At 45.3% G+C, this 20,620-nt stretch overlaps 1 protein-coding gene across 1 annotated transcript in view; it reads left to right on the plus strand.

Annotated features, from left to right (window-relative positions):
- Positions 1-6,405: 6,405 nt before the first annotated feature.
- LOC112117310 (putative N-acetylated-alpha-linked acidic dipeptidase) overlaps positions 6,406-20,620 on the plus strand; it is a 54,451-nt gene continuing 40,236 nt past the window's right edge. The window contains exons 1-4 of the mRNA XM_026651648.1: positions 6,406-7,122; positions 9,535-9,643; positions 13,501-13,687; positions 15,000-15,101. Coding sequence (XP_026507433.1) covers positions 7,008-7,122; positions 9,535-9,643; positions 13,501-13,687; positions 15,000-15,101 — 513 coding nt within the window. The 5' untranslated portion in view covers positions 6,406-7,007. The remainder of the gene's footprint in view (positions 7,123-9,534; positions 9,644-13,500; positions 13,688-14,999; positions 15,102-20,620) is intronic.

Raw genomic sequence — 20,620 nt, forward strand, 5'->3', positions numbered from 1 at the left:
CACTAAGAGTCTCAATCTATAATCTGTTCCTGAATTCAGGAAAGAGTGAGACCGAAGGAACAAATATTCATTCTGAACATGTTTACCATGCTGACCATATATAATTCCACTGAGATGTGTCATCTTTGCTTTGAAATATTGAAGAGGGTGTGATAAAAAAATTTCTATTTCACATTGCATTGTGATCACACAGCAAAATAAAATGAAAATTTAAAGTTTCATACATTTTTAACTTGTTTTCAATGTTAAGGTCACGATGCCTTGTTCTCCCATACAACAGAAATGGATCTGTGCTTCTGAGTTAATGCACCAAAGCTGCTCGAGATGTGGATACTCTGAGTGGAAGATTTAAGTGGGTAAATGTTTGCTATCAGAGGAACTTGTTCAAACACATATGAAGGTACTAATCACGCAGGTAGCATCCTAGCTGATAGATATGTAAGCAGAGTCTGAATGAGCTCTCCCCTGACATCTAGTGATGAACTGGGGGAAAAGACCTCCGGAGTTGACTGTATTTTCATAGACACACTTACTCTGCTTGGGGATCAGTAGATAGACCTGCATTGCCAAAGTGATCAATTTTGGCTGTTTTAGATTAAGACTCATTTTAATATGAGAAGCGCAGTCAGGAAAGTAACTGAAATACTTTCCTCATGGATTGTATTTTCTAAATGGTGAACCTACCCTAAATTCTCAATTACTGAGGGACAATCTTCACTCATTGATATATTTTGCTTTCCACAACCAAATCTCTGTACAACTTTTCATGAGTGATGTACCCGAATACTTGGATGCTAATATATAAACTATATTCTTAAATGTATTCACCTAAATATGGGTTATTACTGATTATATACTATATGTATCATATAACTTTTAAAAACAAACTCTGTATTTGTGGATAATCTAAGCACTATACCCAGATGTACAGACACTGTTGTCTCAATCTATGTATTATATAATTTTTTTAACATTAGTTTAAATAAAAGTTTTAAATGTATTGAATGCAAGGGTAATGAAGTGTTGTTATCCTTATTGTATGAGTAAAGGGCAGCACAACTGTACTGACCCAACCCTAATTCAGGGGGTCACCCTAACTTGAACATCACTTGCTAAACAGGGGGTAGTGATACCAAATGCAAATAAGAGTTAAAAAGGAGAGGAGCTGGGGGTCTGAAGCTGTTGAATGGGGCTTTGAAGCTATTTGCAAGAACACATCTTTGGGGCCAGTTCATTGTGGCTATCATTGTTGTTAACTGCAAGCCACCCATTGACTTCACTGAGAGAAGTATTGGGCCCAGTACCTGTGTTGTTTAAAAAGTGATAGAGAATGAAATGAATGAACCTGCTAAGGGAAAAATAGTCCAAAGGAGAAAAGCAATTGGAAGGAAGATGGGTGAGTAGTAGCTACTGTAAAATTGATCAGCAGAAGCTAGCATATCTTCTTTATTTTATATAAGTAAAATCTCTGCGGCTGAGACTTTACCCTTGCAATGCAAGTATTCACATGCTCCCAAGCACACACTGTGGAGGGTAGAGGAAGGCTAATAAATATAACTAATGAAAAACCTAGGAGTGAAATTAAAATCAGAAAGTCATTGGCCAGGTTGATTTTTATCATTACACAAAGTTCCTCTTATAGCACCACAGGCCAAATCAGCAGCATTCCTGCTTCTGCAGGTTGTGAGAGGCTCTGTTGGAAGAAATGTACTAATACAATTTAACGTTTGCTTGTAGTGCCAGAGGTGTGCATGGCACTTTACAGATAGAATACAGAAATGGGGCAACATTTTCAGACGTGCTTAAGCGACTTGAGCACCTAAGTCTCATTGGCAGCTGTGATAAATGAAAGCAGGGGGTAGCTCCCTTCTATGGACACCCAACCAGCCAGTTAGCTATAAAGTCCCTCTTGGTAGTTGTTCTCTGCTTGCTTTACCTGTAAAGGGTTAAAAAGTCTCCCTCCCTGGCTAAGTAAAAGAAAGGGAGCGGGCACCTGACCAAAAGAGCCAATGGGATGGCTAAAACTTTTTAAAATTGAAACAAGACTCCCGCTTTGTCTGTTGTTGTTCTCCAGGGAAGAGGGGAACAGGGCAGCAGTTTGAGAAGCTTTAAGCCAGGTATGAAAAATCATCAGATCATACCTAGAGCTACTTATTTGAAACCCCCAGATGTGTAAGTAGATCAGGAATGTTTAGAAAGATGTGATTAGGTTTATTTCTGTTTATTTCTTATGGCTACTGGACTCCTCTGTGCTAACTCAAATGCTTTTGTTTTACTTGTAACCTTTAAGCTGGACCTCAAGAAGGTTATTCTTTATGTTTAATTTTTGTAAGTGGTATTTTTAAATCTAGCAAAAGCCTAAGATCCAGATGTATTTTCTTTCTTTTTGTTTTTAATAAAATTTACTTTTTTTAAGAACAGGATTGGATTTTTGGTTTCCTAAGAGGTTTGTGCACGTTGTTTAAGTAGCTGGTGGCAACAGCTGATTTCCTTTGTTTTCTTTCTCAGCTCTTCCCGGGGTGTGTGTGTGTGAGAAAGGGCTTGAGGGTACACCACAGGAAGGAATTCCCAAGTGTGCCTTCCTGGGTCCAAGGGGAGTTTTTTTGCACTTGAGTGGTGGCAGCATCTACCCATCCAAGGTCAGAGAAAAGCTGTAACCTTGGGAGTTTAATACAAGCCTGGAGTGGCCAGTATTAATTTTTAGAATCCTTGCAGGCCCCCACCTTCTGCACTCGAAGTGCCAGAGTGGGGAATCAGCATTGACAGCAACCAATGGGAACTATGTTCCTAAATGACTAAGTGCTAATCCACAAAGGGTCTTAGGCACTAAAGTGGCCGTTAGGCACTTAAGTCCAACAATTAGGAGCCAATGAGATTCCCCCAAACCCATACTCAGCTGCCGCTTATCCCTATAGGTACCTAAATTCCGCAGGCACTTGTTTCCACCAGTAAAGTCCTGTAGGTGCCAATGTTTCTGCCATTAGGCATGTGCAAAACTGCCAAGCTGTTTAGCACCCTAGCTCATGCCTAGATTCACAAACGAGGCGATTTGCCACCTATTTCACCTGCATGACCTAAGCCACACAAAAGATGTATGTGTGTTTATATCAATAGCCAGGGCACTCCTCTGAGAGTCCCAGGATCAAGCCCCTGCTCCAAATCAGACTCAGCAAGGATTCAGACCTGGGTCTCCTACCGTCCAGGCAAGCGCCTTGGGTATTCGGGCCTGGGTCTCTCTCACTCTTTCCTGTTGAAGCTGTTCCACTCTGTATAAATAATTCACTAATCATTAGGGCAGAGAGAGAATGTCTGTACAGCCCCTGGGATGGGAAGACTTCGTTTCAAGTCCCTCCTCCAAATCAGGCAGAGCTTGGATTTGAAAACAGGTCTTCTCCATCCCAGTTGAGTGTCCTCACTCTAAGGGTGTGGGGCCTCTCTCTTTTTTTGAGGGGGTGGGGAGAAAGGACTGACCTGACTTAGTCTCCTAATTCCAGGAGAGGGTTTATAGTTGTGAACCCCAAGTGGAAGGACGTGCCTCCCTTCACCCCAGAGTTAGGCACCAACTACCTTTGAGGAGCGGGCCTTGGCCCTGCTCCTTTCCTTGGTATTTCCTATTGGCTAACTCAGCTTGCGGTCTTCAGAGAATCCCAATCTTAGGCACCTAATTCTCCTATGGGAGCCTGGGCATCTTCCTTGAGACTGTGGATTCCACTAGGCAGCAGGGCACCTAAGCACTAGGTGTTGCAATAAGTCTACGTCCTGTGTGCAGATCGAGCCCTGCCCCAAGGAGCTTATAACCTAGGTTGTAAATACATCAGGAAAGGGATATGGAGTGAAAAAATCTGCATGTAATAAAAAAAGTCACAAGTTGCTTCAGTGCCTTCTGTTGGACAGGTACAAAATGGGAGGTGGGTGGCTCAAATTTGGTTGAGGGAGGGTAGGAGTATGCGTCCCCTATGTTTCATTTCCTGCTGTCCTATTGACACAATCTCTATACATCTCCTTTAATTCATCCATAAAGCATGTAACAATAACCTATCTCCCAGAGGACGTGTCGGGTTTAATTAATGGGCTCTTTAGGATAATACTTGGCACTTACACTACTTTACATTTTCAAAGTAAATTTAATCTTCACAACACTCCTGGGAGATGGGAAGTGCAAATACTTGCCTTTTTATACACAGGGATACAGGGCTAGCTGCTGATCCTGACTGCAGGTGAATGGTAGTACATTACTCCATAAGTTGCCCCCAGAAGTAAATGGAACTACTTCAGAAACTACAATTCAGACATAGACAACAAAAACAAACTCACAGTCTCTTCAGCTGACTTGTTTGCTAGGGCAGAATTAACCTTCCAGGCTCTCAAAACAACCTCTTGTCTCCACACCCAGCAGCTGATAGAGGGTATGTCTACAATGCAATTAGACACCCAGGACTGGCCTGTGCCAGCTGACTCAGGCTTGCAGGGCTCAGTTTAGGGGCGGTTTAAAGGCAGTGTAGACATACCTTTACTCTTCCTTAAATAGGTTGCAGGCAGGCTAGCCAGCTTCAGTGGTTTCCCAGGCTTTTCTATTAACCTTGGCCTTTCTGTGGACGAATTCTAGAGCATCTTGCATTAGTCATCATCACCAGTTTAGCTCTGGAACTCTAATGGGTGGTACACTCCATCAGAGAGCCCCCATAGAGCAAAGATTCGTGAACTTTATTCAGAGTAAATTAATACAATAACATGCTCACAGCCGCAACCTCTACCAGAAATTAAACTAGAAACTCTGCAACCACTGTAAAGGAAAATTGCAGACTTATAATTAATTAATTGTCTATGACTAGGCTCTTAGGTGCTACTGCAATACAAATAAACAAATAATAGAATTAACCAGAAGTGGTTTTATTTGTACCAGGGAAAACTGTATCCTGCCAATGACACCAGACTGAATGATCCCAGCTAAGAGATTATCTGTGTCCTGCATTTTAACAGACAACAGGTTTTTTGGCCTTCAAACTACTCAAGTTGGAAAAAATAAAGGAAAAAAAAGTCATTCTGCCTCCACCCCCATGTTTCACTAACAAATTAGAATAGCTGGTAGAGTTTGGTAACAGGTTCTCTGCTAGATCACAGGTGGAGAAGAAATATTAACTTCCCTCATTCTTGTGCCAGTTCCACCTATCCAAATTATCTGTTTGGTTTCACATGTGAACTCTATAATCCTGAGTGTAATATATCACACTTTTGCACTTACATAACAGCTTCTGCTTACCAACCTCAAAGTGCAAGACAAATATTATTGAATTAAACTCATAATGCCCCCGTGGTCTACTTATTTTGTTTATTCAGACTTGGTCACTGCACCTGTCTATGGCTCTAGACACATTACAAAATTTGATATAAAACAGCTTCAATGCAATATTAGCACAGGGCCCCCAAACAGGCCTGTAGATCATTTGAGAAAACACACAGACCTAACAACCCCCAGCAACATTCACAATCCGGCTTCTCCTCTATCAAATTACCCCGCTTTACATGATCTGGAATTGTTTGGCTAGACCAGGGGTGGGCAAACTCTTTGGCCAGAGGGCCACATCTGGGTGGGGAAATTGCATGCAGGGCCATGAATATAGGGCTGGGGCAGGGGGTTTGGGAGGAAGTGCGGGGTGTGGGAGGGGGTGCAATGTGCAGGAAGGGGCTCAGGGCAAGGGGTTGGGGTGCAGGAGGGATGCGGGGTGTGGGAGGAGGCTCAGGGCAGTGGGTTGGGGTGCAAGAGGGAGTGCGGAGTGTGGGATTGGGGGCTTTCCACGTGGCTCCCGGCAGCAGCGGCCTGTCCCCGCTCTAGCTCCTATGCGTAGGGGCAGCCAGAGGGCTCCACACACTGCCCCTGCACCAAGTGCTGCCCCCCACAGCTTCCATTGGCTGAGGTTCCTGGCCAATGGGAGCTGCAGGGGGCGGCGCTTGGGGTGTGGGCAGTATGCGGAGCCCTCTGGCCGCCAGTACGCATCCGCGTAGGAGCTGGAGGGGGGGGGCGCCTGTGGACAGGATAGCATGTAGAGCCGCCTTGCCACGCCTCCGTGTAGGAGCTGGAGGGGGGAACATGCCGCTGCTTCCGGGAGCAGCTTGAGGTAAGCATCGCTCAGAGCCTGCACCCGACTCCCCCCCTGCGCCCCAACCCCCTGCCCGAGCCCTGACCCCCCTCCCGCCCTCTGAACCCCTCGGTCTCAGCCCAGAGCACCCTCCTCCACTCCAAACCCCTCATCCCCAGCCCCACCCCAGAGCCCTCAACCCCAGCCTGAGCTCCCAACCCCCAATTTCGTGAGCATTCGTGGCCTGCCATACAATTTCTATACCCAGATGTGGCCCTCAGGCCAAAAAGTTTGCCCACCCCTGGGCTAGGGACACCATCCCTGCCCATCCTGGCTAATAGCCATTGATGGACCTATCCTCCAGGAATTTATCTAGAGGCAGAAATGAAGCCTGTCAGAGTGGATGGACAGACATAAACAAGTGGGATGTGAGCGAACAGGTAGAAAGAGGGGCAGTGGGGTATGTAAAAAGAGGGAACTGGAGAAAGAGCCCCTCGGCCACGCTACTATCCCCAAACCCCATTCAGATCATCTTCTCCCTCTCCCGCATGTCTGTCTCCCGGCTTCTTTTCAATTCGCAAGAGGCAGAAGCTGCAAAGTCTGGCTCAGGATCCGGATCTTCCCAGGGCCTTTGACTCGGGGAGGGGCTGATCTGAGCCCGTCTCTAACCGAAACACGTTGCAAATTCCTGCTCCCTTAAGAGGCCGGAGACTTGCGGCGCTGCTTCCCAGGGCAGGCGCCTCTGCCACGCAGCGAGAGTTGGCGGGGCCCGGGCTGGGTTCAGGGAGGCGCCGTAGTCCGGAATCTCCCGTCCCTGCCTGCGGGAGCGAACCGGACTTCGCCCCGGCGCGGAGCGGGCTGGGGACAAGCGGCAGCGCCCAGTTTAGGGCCGGATCGCCGGGCAGCGCAGAGCAGCCCGACCGGGCCAGCATGTGGACCGCGCTCCGGAGCGGCGCCGAGCGGACCTCGCCGCGGGGCAGCACGGGTCGCGTTTGTGCCCTGAGCCTGGGGGTAGCCGCGCTGCTCCTGCTCGGCTTCCTCATCGGTACTGTGCAGCGAGCTTGGGGCCAGGCTTTGGGGCGGGGAGGCGAGGAGGGCTCTGGCTGGGATAAAAGGGGTGGGGGCTTCCTTACAGGCCCACACAGGGAGTGAGCCCCTTTAGGTCAGGCGAGGTTTGTTCGCCCTTCTCCAGGTCAGTGGGTTTTCAAACTTTTTTTTTCTGGCGACCCAGTTGAAGAAAATGTTTGATGCCCGCTGGGGATGAGGGGGTTGGGGTGAGGGCTGGGGGGTGTGGCCGGGAATGAGGGATTCAGGGTGTGGGAGAGGGCTTGGCTGGGCAGAGTGTTGGGGTGCGGGAGGGGGACAGGGCTCTGGGCTGGGGGTGCAGGCTCGGGTGGAGCGAGGGATTTGGGGTGCAGGAGGGAGCTCTGGGTTTGGGGGGACTCAGGGCTGGGGATTGGGGCATGGGACGGGTCAGGGCTCTGGGCTGGGGGTGCAGGTTTTGGGGTGAGGCTGGGGATGAGGGGTTTGGGATGCAGGAGGGGGCCCTGGGTTTGAGGGGGGCTCATGGCTGGGACAGGGGATTGGGGCACAGGGTTGGGGTGCGGGCTTACCTCCGGTGGCTCCCAGTCACTGGCGCAGCTTGGGAGCAGAGGCAGGCTTCCCGCCTGTCCTGGAGCTGCGGACCGTGCTGCGCCCCGGAAGCAGCCAGCAGCAGGTCCGGCTCCTAGGTGGAGGCGTACATGCAGCTCTCCACAGCTCTCGCCCACAGGCACCGCCCCCACAGCTGCCGTTGACCGATTCCTGGCCAATGGGAGTGCGGAGCCAGTGCTCAGGGCGGGGGCAGCGCGCAGAGCCCCGTGGCCCTCCTGCCTAGGAGCCGTACCTGCTGCTGGCCGTTTCTGGGGCACAGCGCAGTGTCAAAACAGGTAGAGACTAGCCTGCCTTAGCTGGGCAGCACCGCCATCGGGACTTTTAACGGCCCGGTTGGCAGTGCTGACTAGAGTCGCCACGACCCAGTGCCTTACATTCCGCGACCCAGTACTGGGTCTCGACCCACAGTTTGAAAACCACTGCTCCAGGAGATCATGCCCGCTCCACTTTGCAATCACTCACTGCAGGGTAAAGCGCTCCATGCAACACCTCGGACTTCGCAGCAACTGAGCTCACAAGCAAGTGCGTGGCCGTGGGGGATGGGCGGAATTGGTGTTTTAGGTGTGATTGTTTCACAGTTTGTCAGGGAGAGGAATAGCAGAGACAGGGACAGAACAAAAGGCAGAAGAGAGACACACACTGAAAGAATGAAACAAACACACTGAAACAAAGAGCCCCAGATGAATAGCCACAGACTGGCTGGTAGAGAGCATACACTTCTTCCTTTGGAGGTTTTTCTTTTAACTCCTCATCTTCCCTACCACTGAACTGAGCATTTTCCATAGGAGACTTCCATTTCCCCCCAATTCCACAGGTTAAAAAGGAGCAGTAATGGAAAAAGGTATAAGAAAAGGACCAAAAAGTCCTATCTTTAATCTTGGGGGTTTCTTTGCCATTTATTCATGGTTTGTATCGCTAGAAAGCCTTAACGCAATTATTTTCTGCTCAGAGAGATGGACATATGTATTAAGTTGTGCTAGTCCCCCTCTCTGTCACTGAAGGGTTTTCCCCTGTTGTATATTTCCCTTTCTACATTTTGAAGTTACCGATGTAATCTCTGCCGTATTCACACAGAAAACTCTGTGTGTGTGTGGGGCGGGGGGGGGGGAGCTCTTTTAAAAAATGGAACTCAGAACTACTGGAATTCTAGTTTCTATAACCAGATGTCCCTGGTGGAGCACATCCTCTGTCTTTACTGTTCTAACTGTTTTTTTAAAAAATAATTAGGACGTTTGAATAAGTTTACAAATCCTTGCCCTTTAAATATCAGAAACAAAACAATCATTACAACAGTTAACTTTTGTTTAAGGAGACGTTATAATAACGAATGTTTCATAGGAGAAAAGTCCGGAGTATGCAGAGCCCAAAGTTAGAGATTTACATGTCACTCCATGAACTTGCAACCCATGTCCTTCTTTGTTTCTGTGCATCTTTCTAAAGATGCTGTCTTTCTGCTGAGATGAATTGAACCAAGGTGATTAGTCATTTGGTGGCCTGGTGCTTATGGGACAGTAGATGGAACTCTTCAAAATCCACAGTCAAGTAGGGTTGCACTGATGAATAGGGATAATATTTCCTTTTTTCCCATTCCATCTATCTTATCTATCCAGGCTATAAGCTCTCTTACTTTGTGTTGGTTCAATGTCTCGCACATCAGACTTTGATCTTGGTTGGGTCCTCTAAACACTAGTGTAATAAATCCAATAATAAAAGGCATGATAAAATCTTGAACTGATACTGAAGGATATTGTCATGGGCCATAGAAATAATGTTTTCCTAGTGCGCTTATCATTGTATTTTGCAGGCTGGTTTACAAAACCTACTGATGAGGTAACAGCCACTATTTCTCATGAGAAGGTGAAGAAGGCATTTATGGCTGAAATGAAAGCTGAAAACATCAAGCAGTTTCTATAGTAAGTGAAGTCTGTACTTCTATCCACAACATTCATCTGTGATCAGCTGGTACAATGACTAGGTTTGTGAACAGACTTTGGGTTATAGCCTCTGTCTAAAATACCCATGTGAGTCATGTTTGACAGTGGAGCCCATCACAGCTCCTCCTGTTGCTTCGTAACTTTTGTGGGAAACAGTGGTCCCTCTCTAGAGAGCAAGGTCCAATGATTTCAGTGTGGTCAAACCCTCACTCTGTGCTTTTCTGGGGTGGTGAACAGTATCAGAGGACTCAGAGGTCAAGGCTGCCACCCCATCACAGCCCAGCCTCCCCCTCTGCAGCCAGGTTCCATTTGCAGGGGAGTGTTTACCCTGCATCAATTTTCAGGCAATACTCTGACTTCAAAGGGAGATATACAAGTGGATCGGGGACCTAAATCAGAAGTGACTCCACTGAAGTTAGCGGAGTTACACCAGTGTAAATGGGAGGAGAACCAGGCAGCAGGTCCTTGCCTTCCAGACTATTTGCAGGTTAGCCCCTCCTACCTCTCTGCTCTTGTCTTCTACTCACATTTGCTATGTCCAAGTCACATGTCCTTTTCATTTTCGTCTGCCACTCTTACTCTGGCGATTCTTTCCATGTGGACCCTATGTCTGGAATCTCCTCTCTGACATGCCTCTAAGCTCTACTCCTTTGTGATGAGAATAATTGATATGGGCATCTGGAGATGGGCATCTGGAGATGACCCCAGCTGGTCAATTTAAAATCTGACCAATTACCACAAAATAAATCTGTGGTTCTCACACCTTCAAGTTCCTTCTTAAGGATACATTTAATCCAAAAGACTTATTCCACTCACCCATCCCAAGGCATGTTAACTAGGAGGGTAGGCCCAGATTGTCTGTGGTATTTAGTCACCTAGCTCCCGCTGATTTTGGATTTGAGGATCTGGTCCATAATGTTTTAAATAATCTTGTCCTTGTGTTAGCCTGGCTGGAAGGCTGTTAGCATCTCCTGAAAATTGAGACAATGGTACAAGGGGATGGGGGAGAGCATAGATTAAAAAAACAACACCCGATAATAGTCCTTAATTTCCATAATTTATTCTAGAAACCTTAATTAGGGAAAAGTTGAGACACATTTAGTAATTTATGTGACGTGGCTGGGTAAATTTATTAGTAGTCTCTTAATGGAGTCCAGCATTTGTTAGAAGTTATTATTAATTCCAGTCAGGAACAGACCAGAGACCTCTGTTTATTGCTAGTAATTAAGTGTAAGAAGTATCAGTGATTTAGGGATTCTGCCTTACATATAACTCCCAACCTTTTAAAAAACACATGGTTGGGCCTAGGTTTAAATGTTCTTAGAAAACCAATCTCACTTGATGAGATCATGGCAATTCCACTGATTTAATGTTAAATGCATTTGCCACAAACCATTGCAATTATTAAATTACCCTGGACTAAATAAGATCAGGCTAAATGCCCAGGATTGTATAGGAAATAAAATTTTAAACCAGGATTTGGTTATTACCAAAGTAAGATGGTTGCTAAACATTCTTGCGGTAGGATTGCTTTATGCCATCATAACTCCCTATCTCTATGCCCACAGCAAACATTGCTGCCTCAGCTTTCAAAATGCAGGCAGCTCTGAGGTAGAATGTGGCAGTTACACAACAGTAATACTGAACAGCAGATTGATGCAGGAAATGAACACAACATCCAATTAAAACAGCAAAGGGAATATAAGGATAGAGAATTCAATTACTTGAAATGGACCTTAGCCAAGATCCTGGGAGTTAAACGTTCCCAACTCTAATGAAAAATGTGACTGGCTCTTTAATGATCACAAATGGTCAGGGCCTCAGTTCTACATGTCACCCAGGAGTTGCCACCTCTACCAGAACAGTTGCCACAACACCATGTTAGAACATGGGCTTAATATTATTTAGGGAATGTTGGGTTAACCACAAACATTCTTTGTAAAAGTAGAGGAACACGGGTCTTCCAGAATGCTCAGTTTGCCAACTCTGTTCTCATTGATCTAGGGAGCAAGGGTCAAAGTTGTTCTCAATCATATCTCTGCAGTTCACATAATATTGCATTACTGACTAATATAGTGACTCTAGGGCTTGGCTAGTAACTGCTCTCTGTAAAAGTTGCATTGCCTGATCTTCATCAGAGTACTAGAGTATCAGGAATTCTCCCCAGGTTAGGGCTCAGATGCCACTGTACACAAGGGTACCCTAAATGTGGCAGATGGCATGTATTTAAAAGTACGTAATCTAGTATTTTCAAAAAGCAATATCAGTGTCATTTAAAAAGTAAGTATTTAAGTAAGTAATGTAAAACAAAGGAAGCACTAGATCAGGAATCGGCAACCTTTAGCACGCGGCCCACCAGGTTTGTTTGTTTACCTGCCATGTCCGCAGGTTCGGCCGATCGCGGCTCCCACTGGCCGCGGTTCGACGTTCCAGGCCAATGGGGGCTGCGAGAAGCCACGGCCAGCACATCCCTCGGCCCGCGCTGCTTCCTGCAGTCCCCATTGGCTTGGAACGGCGAACCGCAGCCAGTGGGAGCTGCGATCGGCCAAACCTGTGGATGCGGCAGGTAAACAAATCGGCCCGGCCTGCCAGGGGGCTTACCCTGGTGGGCTGCGGGCCGAAGGTTGCCAATCCCTGCACTAGATACTGTGACAGGGTCAGGCCAGATGGCTACAGGAAAGTGATAGAAGGTAGATATATTAGCCCCAGATTAAGCAGGTCCCTTTTCCCTGAGTAAGATAATGGGCTGTTCCAGAACAATCAGGAAGTTGCTGGAACCAATTAAGGCAGGCTAATTGGGACATCTGGAGCCAATTAAGAAGCTACCAGAATCAATTAGGACAGGCAGGCTAATTGGGGCACCTGGTTTTAAAAAGGACCTCACTTCAGTTAGTGAGGCGTGTGTGAGCAAGAGACGCAAGAAGCTGAGAGTGAGAAGGCGTACTGCTGGAGGACTGCAAAGTACAAGCGTTACCAGACATCAGGAGGAAGGTCCTGTGGTGAGGATAAAGAAGGTGTTGGGAGGAGGCCATGGGGAAGTAGCCCAGGGAGTTGTAGCTGTCATGCAGCTGTTAGAAGAGACACTATAGACAATTGCAATCCACAGGCCCCTGGGCTGGAACCCGGAGTAGAGGGTGGGCCCGGGTTCCCCCCATCCCGCTCAACTCCCTATTTGAGACAAGAGGAGGTGACCTGGACACCAGAGGGGAAGGTGTTTTTTGGACAAATAATAATTTGTGCCAAAATTCATGAAGACTTGGGAAGACCATCATGAATATTGCATATCATATGGCCCCATGAACAGTAGCAAATCAAATTTAGAGATCAGATTTTGAGTAAATTTGTAAATCAGGTTCTTCAGTGTTTGTTCGGCTGTAGTACAGAGGAATAATAATAATAATATCTAGTTCTTATCAGTAGATCTCAAAGTGCTTTACAAAGGAGGTCAGTATCATTATCCCTGTTTTAGGAATGGAGAAACTGAGTCACAGAGTGGTGAAGGCCTCATTTAACAGTCCAATGGTAGAGCTGGGAATAGAACCCAGGTCTCCTGAATTTCAATGTAGTGATCTATGCACAAGGCAGCACTGCTTTCTAGAAGGGGAAGGTGGTAATAGTTGAGGGGAAATTGAAGTCTTTGATTTCTACGTTTATAAAACTGACTTAAAACCATAAATACAGGGATGACAGCGGAGCTGGTTTATTCTGGGCAGTTCTGATGGCTTTTTATGTGTTTTAAAATGTACTTGTTTCCAGTTAAATCAAGAAGCTCACTTCTAATTACAAAGTCCAGTTCCTAGTATTGACTGCTAATAAATGCCCATTCCTTTCCCTAGTAATTTTACACAGCGTCCTCACCTCGCAGGCACAGCTGAGAACCTGCGCCTTGCACAGCAAATCCAAGCCCAGTGGAAGGAATTTGGATTGGATTCGGTTGAGCTGGTTCACTATGACGTCCTGTTGTCCTACCCTAATGAAACGAATCCCAACTACATCTCAATTATTGATGAGCATGGAAATGAGGTAAAGAAGACATCAGGTTTTACATCTCAGGGTTTGTCTACACAGGGAAGTTAATTTGGATTAGAGTAGGATGTGAATTTAAAGAATAGTTAATCCTTATTAACTCACTCTGTGGATGCTCTTATTCTGGATTAGGAGTGCCTTATTTTGAATTATTTTAGTCCACTGAAGGATTAAGTGGATTAAGATAAAATTAAGATAATTCAGAATAAGAGTGGCCACATAGATAATTAATCAGGATTAGCTCCCCATGTAGACAAGCCCTAAGAGGAAAAACTCACTTTCATATACCTTGGGATAAGAAACTGGGGGTGCGGGGAGGGGAAATCTATCCTCCACTCTGCTAATATTTTACTGTATGAAAATCACGTTAGGCCCAATCCAAAAATCATTGAAGTCAGTGGTAAGAGCCTGTCACTGACTGGCTTTGGACCAAAACTGAGACCTTAATCTTTTTGTACCTTAATTTTCCCTACTATATATTGGCAATTGGGGGGAGGGATAGCTCAGTGGTTTGAGCATTGGCCTGCTAAACCCAGGGTTGTGAGTTCAATCCTTGAGGGGGCCACTTAGGGATGTGGGGCAAAAATCAGTACTTAGTCTTGCTAGTGAAGGCAGGGGGCTGGACTCAATGACCTTTTAAGGTCCCTTCCAGTTCTATGAGATAGGTATATCTCCATATATTATTAATACTTGCCCATATTTGTAGAATGTATTGTGGTCTATGGATGGAAGAAGTACTACATGAATGCTGCTTATTACTGTGTTATTTTTAAACTACCACTCCAAATATAAGGAGAAAAGCTGTGTTCAGCTTCATTAGTCACATACTTACAGTGGAGGTAATTGTGCTGTGTTCAAACTTAGCAGTTGTAAGGGTGGCCGTGTGTGTCTAGGGCTAGAGCGTGGGACTAAGGCTGTATATACACAAGCAAAAACTGGATGTGTAGTTCACCACCAGGGCAGCTCCTTTGCTGGTAGAAGCTGTGGTGTATACAAAACTTAGATCTTTTTACCACTGTGTTGTCTAACCTTGGGTTGCATATTGTGCAGAGAGAGCCATATGGGTGGACCACTGTGCCCATGCATATTTTATTGGGGCTCCATGCTGGTGCAGGGTCTCCCTACTTAGTTCTCTTTGCAAGATCAGGGCTTAAGCCTGCAACCTGAAGCGCGTGCCCAATAGCTGGGCAGGAGGAACCCTGGGTTAGACAGCAGAACTAAATTGATCTAAACCATAACCATCTGAGAAATATGCCCATTTGGACTGTGCCTCTTTCTAATATTATGTCTCTTTCTTCTTTCAAACTAGATCTTCAATACATCATTATTTGAGCCTCCCCCTCCAGGATATGAGACTGTTACAGATATTGTGCCACCATACAGTGCCTTCTCAGCCCAAGGGGTACCAGAGGTAAAGAGGTTAGAACTCTCAAATTCCAGGCTCCTCGCCCTATGTTAGGGTTGCCAGTTTTGGTTGGACGTATTCCTGGAGGTTTCATCACATGACATAATCTTAAAAGATTAATCTTTAATTCTTGAAGACTCCTGGACAATTCTGGAGGGTTGGCAACCCTACCCTACACTCAGACCATGAGACCACATCATCCCTAGAAAGTGTTAGCCCTTGTGTATTGGGAAAATTTTGAATTAGGCAATTATATTTGCCTGCTTAAATTTCGCCCTCTAGCTTCAGTTGAAGATGTTCCTTTTTTGACTCTCTTCCTAAAAAAAAGATGTTTAGTGTTGTTGGCTGCTATATTCTACCCCAGCGATCACTGTAAACTTAGTTTAATATTTTCAGTCTTGGGGGAAAAAGTCAGGATCCTAAATCCATATTTAGGTATCTAAAGGTTTTCAAAGGTGTTGTGCACCCACAGCTTCCATTGATATCAATAGAAATTCTGAGCTTCAGTATCTCAGAAGATGGCCATATAAATGTGCCATATTAAACATCAGGGATCCTGGCCCAATTGAAGTCAATGGGAATTTGCCATTGACTTCAGTGGGGACAGGATTTTGTCCAAGGAGAAACTTTGTAACTTATGGGCTTGTCTATTTTGGGAAAATATGTCATGTTAGAAATTGTGTTAACTGACATGTTTTAATTAGCACAGTGTTAAACGCTACTTTGTCCTTAGTGTAGACAAGGGCAACCGTATTTTAAAACAAGCTAGCTTAACCAGCAAACACAGCTGACTAATACTTATTAAAATACCATGTGCTAGCTAGCACATGTTAAAATACATATTTCTCCTAAGGTAGACATGGAGGTAGATATTCAGAAGGTCAAATGGCACATATCAGAGGGGTAGCCGTGTTAGTCTGAATCTGTAAAAAGCAACAGAGGGTCCCGTGGCACCTTTAACACTAACAGAAGTATTGGAGCATAAGCTTTCGTGGGTGAATGCCCACTTCATCAGACGCAAGTAATGGAAATGGCACATAGGTGCTTAACTCCCATTGAAATTCAATAAAGTGCTTAAGTGTCCTTTATGCCTCTAAAAATCTACCCCATGGCCTCTCAGGGCAAACTTTTTTTTTTTTTACCATCATGTTAGCTAAACAATATGAGTTTAATAACTTTTCTAACATGATGCATTTTACCAGTATAGACAAGCCCTATTATGAGCAACGAGTATTTAACCCATACCCCAACTCCTTCAAAAGACACTTGTATGAAACATTAGCTGGTGATGAAATGCTCAGTACTCATGGGTATCTGCGTGGTTATACCCATGGTTATACCCATAATCAGCCACACAATCTACGGAGTAATGGTGGGTGCCTTATTGCTGTGTTGCTTCTGAAAGTACCAGTGTTTCTGTGAATGCTGCCACAGTGCCAACCTGGCAATATCTTGTGCCACAGTCACTGCCATCAAGTATCAGAGGGGTAGCCGTGTTAGTCTGGATCTGTAAAAGCAGCATTAGTCTATAAGGTGCCACAGGACTCTTTGCTGCTGTCACTGCCGTGTCATTCTTAGAAAGCACCACATTTCCAGAAATGATGAGAAATCATATGGCACTCATCATGGGCTGGATCCTTCATTTCCTATGCACCCAGAACTCCCATTGACGGTGGCTGAAGTATAAGGAATGCAGGATCAGACCCCCATGTGATGTGGAAAGTTTTGGTTACAAAAAATTCTAGGCAAGCTACCCTTGTCTTAGGGCGAGTGGTTCTTTGAGGGCACTGACTATACCAAATGGATCGGAAAATAATTGTGTATGGGGAGGAATGTGCATACGGCGCCACCTCTTAGGATAATGTCCTGCTGCCCTCTGCATCCAGTCAGTTGTGCTGCCCACTGCAGAAGAGGAGTTAGGGAAAGCTTTTTGTGTCTTTCCTCCGCCCGGCACACATGGGCAAGAATCAGGTACAATCTGGCTCTTGTTAAATCCCAGTGCTCTTGTGTTAACAGACATTTGCACTTTAGAACATTCCGTGGAGTATTATTTTTGGTACCTCCTGTTTTGCAGAGGGTTCCAAAGGACAGAGGCTTCCTTGTAAAACTAGTCTGTAGAGCAGGAGCTTCCCTGTGTTATGTCAGGCTGTTAATTACTATTTTTTTTGGAGTTTAGTAATAGGCTGCTCAAGTCCAGAAAATTAAAGGTATCCTGCTCACAGTTTGGTTTAATATTCAGAGGTAGCTGGAAAATCAGACCAGATAAACTCTATTCACCAGGGAATTTTCAGTTAATGAGATTTTGTAGAACTGCAGCAGGACATTTGGAGCATGGTGTATGGGAACACTCATGGATTATGACCGCCTGTCATAAAATAGTATCCTGAGAAAAACACTATGACTGTGTCATTTTATTTGGTCTCTGGTGAGCCACAATAAGTGATAGAAAGTAGGGAAACAATACCAATAGATCTGAAAGGCTGAAGCTGCCTTTTCGAAAAACTAATTAAAATTAAATACATGAATGTTATCTGAGAAAAAAATGATGCCTGAGAGACACCAGACTTTCTCTTCAAAGAATTGGATGCTAATTGTTCCTTACTCGTGGTCACAGAGTTGGCAAAATCTTCATACATCGAGCTAGTGCTATCAACAATAAAGTGTTCCAATCGGCTGCTCCATTACATATCAGAAAATTCTAGACGATGGGTTTTCTTTTTATACTAACTATATGCTTTTACCCCTACCCCCCATACAATTAGTTTTAGTGCTTGTGAGAAGTTCCAAGTCAGCAGACCTGGCAGCTTGAAGTCTTTAGTTTCTCCATACAACAGATACAGTCCGGTCTATATCCGTGCCAACTGCCTCCCCTGTTATTTATTATTTGTATAATTGTATGACGTAGGGGCCCCAAACACTATCAGGGCTCTCTTGTGCCAGGCACATAGTAAGAGACAGTCCCTGTCCCAACGACGTTACAATCTAGGCAAACAGAGGATGGGAGAAAGGAAGTATTATCCCCATTCATAGGTGGGGAACTGATACACAGAGGGGAGGACTTGCCTGAGGGCCCACAGGAAGTCTGTCACTGTCAAGAATTAAAATCCAGGTTTGGTGAGTCCCAGTCCAGTGCCCCAGCCACAAGACCATCCTTGCCTAGGCACAGTGGCCTTCCCATTAGTCTGAATACTATCGCTAATAGTTTCTGTATCAATCATGGAACATTACATGGGCTCCTTTAGGAGAGGCAACATAAGATATGATTGGTTCAACTGCACAAGATGCAGAGCCCCTTTTCACTTGTGAGTTATGTTTTAGCCAGGGATGCCCAGTCCATTATCAGCTCATTATATTTATGGGCCAAATCCTGCTTGCTGTACTTCCCTGGCATGCTCTCGGGAGCGTGTTCAAATAATGTTACTGAACTGAAGGCAGACGTGGGGTGACTGCCTTGCTTCTGATAGAATTCTCCCTTCTTTGGATACAGTACGACCACCCCATCAGGGTTGATGCATACCTGCGGTACATAAAAATATTTTTGATGAGCAAATTTATGCTACCTATGATTTTGGTCCCATGCACACAGCTGAAGAAGAAGATTGCAACTTGCTCTTTGTAAGTATAAATGAGACCTCCACCAGGAAGCAAAAGCTCATACAGCTTGGAGTAGCACTCCCCCTAGCCAACAAACGCAGGCAAGAACACATCATAGCTAGAGCCCTACCAAATTCATGGTCCATGGTGGTCAATTTCATGGTCATAGGGTTTTAAAAATCGTAAATTTCATGACTTCAGCTATTTAAATCTGAAATTTCATGATGTTGTAACTCTAGGGGTCCTGACCCAAAAAGGAGGTTTTTTGGGGGGATCGCAAGGTTATTGCAGGGGAGGTTGCGGTTCTACTACTCTTACTTCTGCACTGTTGCTGGTGGCAGTGCTGCCATCAGAGCTGGGCAGCGTGAGAGCGGCGGCTGCTGGCTGGGAGCCCAACTGTGAAGGCAGCGCCACCGCCAGCAGCAGTGCAGAAGTAAGGGTAGCATGGTATGGTATTGCCACCCTTCCTTCTCTGCTGCAGCTGGTGGGGTGCTGCCTTCAGAGCTGGATGCCTGGCCAAGAGTTGCCACTCTCCTGCCACCCAGCTCTGAAAGCAGCACGGAAGTAAGGCTGGCAATACCACGACCGCCCTAAAATAACCTTGTGGCCCCACCCCGCAACTCCCTATTGGGTCAGGACCCCCAATTTGAGAGAGGCTGATCTCCCCCGTGAAATCTGTATAGTATAGGGTAAATGCACACAAAAGACCAGATTTCACAGGGGGACACCAGATTTCTCAGTCCGTGACACGTTTTTCATGGCCGTGAATTTGGTAGGGCCCTAATCCTAGCACTGTGTTGAGAGCTCCACTGCCAGCCTATCTGTTGTGGGAGTGACTAAGATCCTGGTCCACAAGGCACATAACAGGATGAGTGCAAGCTGCCTCAAAGACCACCATTCATGACCTTTAAGACAGCTGTGCTTTACAGGGACACTACAACTAGATGGGCACACAATAAGGCTCTTGTGTACAGACAAAGCGGAGTTCAGTATCAAGACTGCAGCTATGGAACAGAGGAGATCATAAGAATTGCCATATGCGATCAGACCTATGTATACTGTCTCTGACAGTAGTCAGTGCTAGATCCTTCTGAGGAAGGTGCAAGAACCCTTCAGTAAGCAGATGTGGGGTAATCTGCCCCCATGTAAATCTCATCCTGCTTTTGAATAGTTAGAGATTGGCTTAAATTCCAAAGCACGAGGTTTAATAGCCTTTCCAAAATGTTTGTTATTAATCATAACTCTGGGTATTTTTGTTATCCATATAAATATCCAATTCCCTTTTAAAATCTTTTAAAATGCTTTATCTCAATGACTTCCTGTGGCAATGCGTTCCACAGCTTAATCACACATTTTGTGTAAAATTATTTCTTGAGTTTCCCACCTTTTAATTTAATTAAATGTCCCCTTGTTCTTCTGTTCCAAGACAAGGACAGAAGTTCCCGATCTCTCTTCTCTAGGCCATTCATTATTTTATTTACTTTTATCATGGTTCCCTCTTATTTGTCTCCTTTCTAAGGTAAATAATTGCAATCTGTTAGCTGTCTTCACAAGAGTTTTTCCAGACCTTTGATCATTCTTATCACTCATCTCTGAACCCCCTCCAGTTCTGCAATACCCTTTTTCCATGTGGATGATCAGTACTGTATACAGTATTCCAGATGAGGTCACACCATTGATTTATATAAAGTCATTATAATATTCTCCATATTATTCATCATTCTATTCTTTATGCAGCCTAACATCATCTTAGTTTTTCTGACCATGTTCAGGTCTAGATGCAAGAATGACCTCTTAGAAAAGGCCTCCTCTGAGGCTTGGTCTACACTACAGTTAAGTCGATATAAAGCATCTTACATCAATCTAACTCTGTAAGTGTCTACACCAGGAGTCGGCAACCTTTGGCACGCTGCCCACCAGGCTAAGCCCCC

The sequence above is a fragment of the Terrapene carolina genome, unplaced genomic scaffold (assembly GCF_002925995.2).
Source record: "Terrapene carolina triunguis isolate 2854851 unplaced genomic scaffold, T_m_triunguis-2.0 Scaffold97, whole genome shotgun sequence".
Classification (NCBI taxonomy): domain Eukaryota; kingdom Metazoa; phylum Chordata; order Testudines; family Emydidae; genus Terrapene; species Terrapene triunguis.